Source organism: Apaloderma vittatum, unplaced genomic scaffold (assembly GCF_000703405.1).
Source record: "Apaloderma vittatum isolate BGI_N311 unplaced genomic scaffold, ASM70340v1 scaffold3, whole genome shotgun sequence".
Classification (NCBI taxonomy): Eukaryota; Metazoa; Chordata; class Aves; order Trogoniformes; family Trogonidae; genus Apaloderma; species Apaloderma vittatum.
The window spans coordinates 19,899-28,365 of NW_009707268.1; the positions used below are offsets into that span (position 1 = coordinate 19,899).

Here is an 8,467-nt window from a genome sequence, read left to right on the forward strand (position 1 = left end):
TGCTATGTGTCCTTACGTATCTGCAGCTGTGCATTATTATAAAGGAACAACAACTTATTGTGAAAACATGGAAGTACACAGATGTAGTGCATATTTCTTATGCATGCTGTTTGAAGTTTTGCTTTTGTTTCAGAAGCAGACTTCAAGGGATGAAAACTTCATATAAAATACAATAGCAACTCTACAATACATTACGCACAAAGATATAATAAAAAGAATTGTTATAAGTGACATCTTGAGTTTGGTTGTCTCTAAATTAGCGTGTGGAAAAAATTCAAGTGCCTTAATAAAAATCTATTACATCAACACTATTAACTTTGCTAACTCATCTTCCCACTGGGATGATTAGTTAATTTAACAAGATTTCTTTTCATAATCTCAAACTACTGGCCTTTCTCATTTTTTAAAATTTATTAATTTCTTTATTCAGAATAGAATAGACACCCTGCACTGGAACAATACCCCCTGGACAGACTTAAAATACTGTAGTTGACTCTTTTCAAAGCAGAGTAACAAACTCAGAAGTCCTCCTTCTTCACTCTCATTGGGCTGCATGATTTTGAAACTAAGCTTTAAATAAGCACAAAAAGTTAAGCAACATCTTAAAAGTGCTAAATGAGGAGTTAGTAGCCATCAGGGAAGATGGCTGCTAACACCAAGAAAAATTAAACTGAAAGTTGTAAAATAAATACATTGTAAATTAACTCCTAGAGGGCAAGCACCTGAAGAAAATACAATTCTGAAATCCAAGGGCATTGTGTCTCCCTGACAGAAAAGCAATATTACAGCAGTACTAAATGATATAGGGTATCATTTTAGAGTTCAATTTCTTTGACTGACATCTCAAACTGCACATAACTTTACCGCTACTTTTTAAATAAGAGAACAAAATACAGAAGTCACAAAGCCACAGTACATTCAGAAGTTTATTATTTTAGATTTCTATGAGCTACTAAGTGCCGTTTGATCCACATATAGGACTGAGGTTCAACTCACGAAAAAAAAAAGGTGTCATGAGTTTTCTGCTTAATCCACCAGAATCAAAACAGGCAAATTACATTTTTAAAACGTATCAGGAAGCATTAAACTGTAATCCTGAAAAACAAATTTCTAAATAAACAAAATTAATTCATTTAAAACAGGATTCTAAAAGTGATTTAAGTGAGAACTCTCTAACACATATATATATGAACTTTACAGAAGAGGTATTTCCAGCAGGCACATACCTATTGTTTATTACTGAAATGTTACAATTGCTCAGTGAAACCCTACAAAATGAGTACAGGTTGTCCTGGTCTGAGCTAAACAGGGTCAGTTCCGTCCAGAGGAAGAGAGGTTAGAGAACATCTGTCAGCATTGCCTAACCCTTGACGGATAAGGGCACGCACATTTAGGAAAAATAGTTAAACTACTAAAATGGTTAAAAAATAGTTAAACTACTAAAATAGTAGTTAAACTTCAGTGATTATAGAGAAAAATCCAAGATGACAATCAGAAGAATGAATAGTTACTTTCTAATAGAAGATTAAAAGATCCAGTTCTATAGTCTTACAAAAAGACCAAGAACATATAAAACTGCTTAATAAATGTATGTACCACAGTGACTGAAAACTGACAGGAAGATCACTGAGGAGGAAAAGACAACACACCTATTATCTAGTATACAGCTGGAAATTATCAGGTTTTGACCTATCAGAGAAATTAGGCTTTGACACAGCCCTGTGGTACTAGTAGGATTTAAAAACAGAAAAAAATAACCACCAAACTTCCCCAAACACACACTCACAAACTTTCTTAATTTTGAAATGTAGCTTCTGAAATAATAACATAAACTTCTGAAATAATAACATAAGAAGACTTTTCTTTTACATGAAAACCATTTCCTTCTTGCTTTGATACACAAAGTATGTATGCCAATTTGTTGAAATAAATCAAAGTACCAAATTTTACATCATTCCAATGGTATTCTCTAATTATTCACTTTTATAAAAGATCTGTATTTGACTAGCTCGTAGCTTATTTCGTGAGCTGCTTGGAGACTCCAGCTGTTAAGCCTGCTGACTTGTGGCCTTCCAATTAAGAAGCCTGAAGATCCAAAAGTATCGTATTCCAAGATATCAGGCCACAGTTCTTCATCAGGTAAAACTTTCAAGTTTTCCCGTACTAGTACAGTTAACCAGGCAAGCTCCCTGAAGATTTGAGTTCCACATGGATTTTGTTTAGAAGATTTTACTACAAAATACAGGAACTGGAAATTGAGATTCAGGAGAAGAAAAAAAATCCCCACACCAAAAACCAAAACCAATTTTCAACCCATCCATATGCTTCACGTGAAATTGAAAGTTTGGGGGTTTTTACTGGTCTATCTTGGCAATTAAAAAACACTGTGTACATACTATCCATCTCAGCAGGTGTATGGGAAACCGTTGTGGGCTTTTTCTCTTCTGGAAGTGCACTATCCTGAAAGTTTAATGTTTATTTTCATCAAAGGTGTACAGTATTCTTTTTTTTTAAAAAAATTATTTAATTTCAATACAATCATTATTTGCTATGTAGTGCAGTAGCTTGTTCATGAGTATATACTAGAGAAAATTGTCTTGAGTATTCTGTTTGCTCTATTTGCATTCCTTCAAAGTTAGAAGAGTTAAAAAAAAAGAGATTCTGGATGTGGTGTGCAGATTGCTTCTCCTTTTATAAAGCCTTAACGGTGAGTTGGGGAAAACAAGAAGTCCAAGTCCAGGCAAATAATATGTAAAGCTGTAAAACAGCTAGATGAAAAGGCAGTACATTTCAAAATATGCATACACCTGAAGGCCAAACACCAAATAACTTCAAAGGGCAGTAATCTCCCAGAAACACATTGCTTCCAGTGTCTTATTGTCATTACAAAACAAAAACTGTATTTTGTAAGAGAGGTTTATATACCTATAAGATCTTTGGTTCTTAATGCAGGTACATCAATGACAGCTACTTTAAAAGTTCCATTTGCAAATGATCTGAAGCCATCATGAAACAAATTAAAATTGAATAAAAATGCTTTACAAGTGGAAAATGTCCCCACACAACTTAATAAACATTACACATACTATTAAAAAATAGTATTAGACATATTTTAATACACTGAGGTTTTGCTTTAGGAGACCTTAAAGGGCACAACTTCCCTCTATTCAGTTATGAATCTACAAATATTTTTAAATCATGTAAGGCCATATTCCCCCCTAAACCTGCAGTTTTTGTTTGGCAGCTCTGTTTCATATTGATCTTGAACAAAATAGTTAAGTCATTACAGTCATAAAAATGTATCATCCTTTGATTAAAATACCGTTTTGTCTGTGAATTTCCAGTCCATTTTCTAAGTTGTCTTTTAGACTGCAACTTTCAGAAGCAAAAAATTACCCTTCACATGTGCGTAGCACAGCAAAAATCAAGTATTTATGAGTGTTGTTAAGAGTATATATTCCATATTTCACCTTTTGGTTAAAAACCCAAACCAACAAACAAAAAACACCCCACAAAAACTTTTCGCTAAGCAGATATGACAATCCCCTTTTCTCCCTACTTCCACCTCACAGAAGATGAATGCATTGAAGAGACTAGATGCACAGATATACAGGCCATTAGAACAAATGACAAATGGACTGAATTTTCCTTTGAAGTTATTATTTTCTTTCGCAAATAACAGACTCTACAATATAAAAGATTTTAAACAGGAAGATAGTTCGCAATTTTCACATTTATTACATTGAAATTTTGTTGGCATTTTATACCAAAATTATCAAATGGCAACAATTAAACAAGAACATATTTTATGGTTACTGAGATGTAGTCAACCTAAAACTCTAAAAATCACAATTTACTCTTCTATTAATAACATTCTACAGACAGTATAAAGGAAGTAGTAAAACAGAATTTAAGAAAAAAATGTATCCTACCCGCAAGGCTTCAATCACAAGGTCTCGTGCTTCTAGTTCTCCTTCCATTATACTCAAAAGCATTCGCAATTCTGGCTTGCTCAGGTTATCCATATCAAACTCTCTTTTCTGTAAGAAATAAAACATTGATGAACACACTAAATACATGACTGCAATAGTTACTGTAGAACTAAACCAGACATACCAGCATCCTAATTATGGGGTTTTGAAACATCTATAGCTGTCAAAAGTTGAGATGATTTATCCATAGTATATAAAGTCAAAATTAATAGCAAATAGTCTGATTCTCTTTGAATCAAGTGAAAAACATTCAGAGCCCTCCAGCACGACACTGTTTCAAATCCTATATTGCTGAAAGGAATAGATCCTGCAAAGTCTTGTGAACTATAAGGGTAAAAAGCTAGAGAAGCTAACTTTGTGACTAACAGTTCTCATGGTCAGCCTCACAGAGAACAAAATAATTGAGCAGACCTGAAACAGCACATCAGGGATGAAGGCAAGAGAGGGTGAAAGAACCACAGGGCACCTAAATCCAGTGCATCCCCTGCCTCACTTGCAAACAACTACCAAGCCATCACAGTATACTAGGCCAAATGTGAATTTTTGAAGTACAATTTGTGAAAACCTTATCTGTCTGCTCTATTTGCAGTCCCATTTGTTTGGCTGGAGGGTACTGTTCAGATTTAAGAGGCACTGACAAACAACAACTCATAACAACAACTTCTTGCTCCACAGTTAATAACATCAGCCTAAGTCTGACTTACCCCTAGCAGGATAGGAGAAAGACTTTCTACTGAAATAAGATCACTGAGCACATGCATAAACACTGTACGCTGGGAATATCTGTACCACTTCCATAAAACCAAATCCACTGGGCACTAATGCTCTTGGATTTTCAGGAAGTTTTGGACAAGGTTCTATATCAAGTAGTATTACAGAAACTCCAACAGTACTGTATGAAAAGGCACTTGAATAGGAAGCAAACACTATAGGTAAGAAACACTTTTCGAGATGGAGACAGGTAGGCAGTGAAGCACCTCTGTGACCCGCTTTATTCAATGTCTTTATCAATAACCTGGAAAAAGGATAGAGAAGTGGCAGGGACATCCACCTTGTGAGAGTTGGCATATAATTCCTTACTTAGAAGGTTAACACCCTTATTTTGCCACTATACAAAACTCTGGTAAACCTACATCTCAAGTACTGCATGCATTCTTCATCTAAAGGTATAGAATTGGGCAACTAAAAGGACGAAAAGGAGTAATTATTATATGAAGAAAGACAAGGCTGAAAGTCTTGATTTTTGGAGGTGGTGTGGGAAGAATGTCACTAATATTTACAAAATCACAAATGAGCTGACAAGATTAATACAATTCTCTTATTCAGCAATATCCACAATGCTAACACAAGTAGATGCCTAGTGAAATTAGAAGGGGATTATAAGAAAGATAAAACAGTACTTATTTCATGTGCTAGATTTAGCTGACCAGCTACACTATTCACTGCAAGGGAAATACTAGAGTCCTTGCTATGACGTAGATGTTTCTTCTAGCGAAGCCCTGAGATGCAGACTCTCAGCTATCTTCAATATGAAGTAATAAGTTGCCAAATTAACTGAACTGTGTATCTATAGATACTGTTTATTTTCCCTGAAGGACATAAAATCTAAGAATTCAGCTACCCAGAAGCTTACATTCATTGCAGGAAAATCCAATAAAAACTAAAGCAAGTACCATTTCTGCTTTCCCAAGGCAAGAGAAGGGCAAAACAGTTGTACTTCCCTCAAGCTAGAAGGCCATAAATCAAAACTACTCCAAAGGGGTAACTGTATTAGATTCACTTTTTTTCATTTTTACTTTGTAGTTAAAATACACAGAGGTACACAAAAGGCTAGTCAGAACTGTGTGTCAGAACTTGAGGTATTTGCATTCCATGTACATTGGTCTGAGCTGCTTCATTCATGTGAACAACATGGATAGACAAGAGAAGCAATGATTTCTACTAAGTATAACTGTTGCAGGGACAGAGCCATCCACTCTAACCAATATTTCAAGACAGCACAATAATTACCCTCTGTTTTTTCTCCCTGGGTCAGTTATTCCTCTAATCCAAAAGATACCTCTTACCTTCCATGCCAATGGATCAAGAAAAACAACTGCTTTCTCTGAAGGCTTTTTCCTGACATATGTTGCAGCTGCCTCTCACAGTGTTCCTCATAATCCTATACAGTGCTCACTGATCTATGGATATGTCTAAAATGAAAAGTTACTAAACATATGTAGTTCCTCACATAATCTAATGTCAGTAGACTAGATTTTACCCAACAGGCTGCAGCAGATTTCACTCTCAGCACTTATAACTACTAAATTTAATCCAGTCAGATAATAGGACCCACTTATCCACTCTCCCTCTTCTATGAATCACTAGAGCTCAAGGACAACAATTGACGTATTCATATAACTTCCTTTACAAAAGAGAAAAACTGCCTCAATCTTTCAGATGCAGAGACATTTTCTTCTGAACAACACAGAAAGCTAGTAGTATAAACATAATATTCATTGTCTTTGAAGTCTCCATTCAGCGGTTTAATCATTACATTATCTTCCCTTTCTAAAATATTCTTGCCTTCTACAACACATAAGGCACCCAAAGTATCTGATAGATAAGTACAAAGTTAAGAGGGGCATCCATAAAACTACAGTGCAAGAAATGTGATCCTACTTTTTTCTCCAAGTCAGTAAATTCAGATTGTCAGGAGGTATAACACAGGGCAGCTCCTTGTCAAAAGATTGACTGCACATCACAGGTGAAACTTTTCATTTCTGCAGCCTTCCACAAGACATAAATGAAAACACTCTTAAATTCCTAAAAAAAACCCAGAGGCATTCTTCAACATATGTGATGCAGTGACGAGCTTTTTAAACTAAGCATCTGATCAATGAATTAAGGTAAAATTTGCTCTAGTACATCCCCCGAACTAGAATGAAAAGATAGCAGTAAGAAGCAACTAAAAGTGCTCTCCGCTAATTTATAGTAAGTTACAAATAAGAACACCAAAAAAAAGTTAATAGAAAGGCATACCAACAAGATACACAGCTTAGTTTTTATATTTTTCATTTCAAAAATTTGAAACAAGAACTAACAAAGTCACTTCATATATGAACAGTTCTAACATACCAGGCTAAACACTCATGCAGCTGAGCACCCCGTCTCCAAAAGCAGCCAAGCCTGGATGCCTTGAAATCAGTACCAGAGGAAGACAAGCACATAATGATACTTCCCAGAAACACTCTCCTAGCCTCCAGCAATTTTCAGCTTATGAACCTTCTGAGCCAGAAGCCGTGCTTTTGCACATAGTAGCCCTTGGCTGACATACCTGCTCTGATTTCCCCGTTGCTTTTTGAATCTTTATATCATTTTAGCATTCACAACATTCTACAGCACAACTACATATTTTATGAAGAACCTTTGCTATCAGTCTGCCATCAGCTATTTTTGTTTGATGCCTTCTGATTTATTAAGTACAGGGAATAGAATTATTATTACCCATATGCTCCTTGTTACACATTCTGTCACATACATACACAAACATACACTCTTCACATACATACATATATAGAACAAACCTCAGTGCCCAGCAAGATAATAGAGCAGATCCCCTGAAGGCTCAGCTAGGGGACATGGAAAACAAGGAGGTGTTTGGTGGGAACCAACAGGGCTTCACCAAGGACAAATTCTGTGTGGCAAACTTGGTGACTTTTTATGATGGGGTTACAGCATCGATGGTTAAGGGAAGAGCAACTGATATCATCTTCCTTGACTTGCGCAAAGCATTCGATGCTGTCCTGCGCAGCATCCTGGTCTCTAAATGGGAAAGACATGGATTCGATGGATGGACCACTCAGTAGATAAGGAACTGACTGAATGGTTGCTTTCAAAGAGTTGTGATCAGCGTCTCAATGTCCGAACAGAGACCCATGATGAGTGGTGTTCCTCAGCAGCTGGTATTGGAACTGGTGCTCTTATAACATCTTTGTCAGCAACATGGACAGTGGGATAGAGTGCAGCCTCAGTAAGTTTGCTGATGACACCAAGCTGTGTGGTACGGTCGACACACTGGGGGAAGGGATGCCATCCAGACGTGCAAGGTCCTGCATGTGACTCAGGGCAACCACAAGCACAAATACAGTCTGGGCCATGAGTGGGTTGAGAGAAGCCCTGCAGAGAAGGACTTAGGGGTGCTGGCTGACGAGATGCTCAACACCAGCCGGCAATGTGTGCTCACAGCCCAGAAAACCAACCATATCCTGAGCTGCATCAAAAGAATCGTGGCCAGCAGTTCGAGAGAGGTGATTCTGCCCCTCTACTTTGCCTTTGTGAGACTTCACCGGGAGTACTGCATCCCACTCTAAAGCCCCCAACACAAGAGGGACATGGACATGCTGGAGTGAGTCCAGAGGAGGGCTACACAGATGATCAGAGGGCTAGAACAACTCTCCTACAAAGACAAGCTAAGAGTTGGGGTTATTCAGCCT

General features: G+C 36.9%; 1 protein-coding gene across 1 annotated transcript in view; it reads right to left on the reverse strand.

The window, feature by feature from the left end:
* LOC104271432 (cortactin-binding protein 2-like) overlaps positions 1-4,122 on the reverse strand; it is a gene marked incomplete at its 3' end in the record, with an annotated part of 20,683 nt that extends 16,561 nt beyond the window's left edge. Inside the window, exons 1-2 of the mRNA XM_009866097.1 lie at positions 4,117-4,122; positions 3,933-4,040 (exon numbers count right to left, since the gene is read on the reverse strand). Of these exons, the coding sequence (XP_009864399.1) occupies positions 3,933-4,040; positions 4,117-4,122 (114 nt within the window). The remainder of the gene's footprint in view (positions 1-3,932; positions 4,041-4,116) is intronic.
* Positions 4,123-8,467: the final 4,345 nt, after the last annotated feature.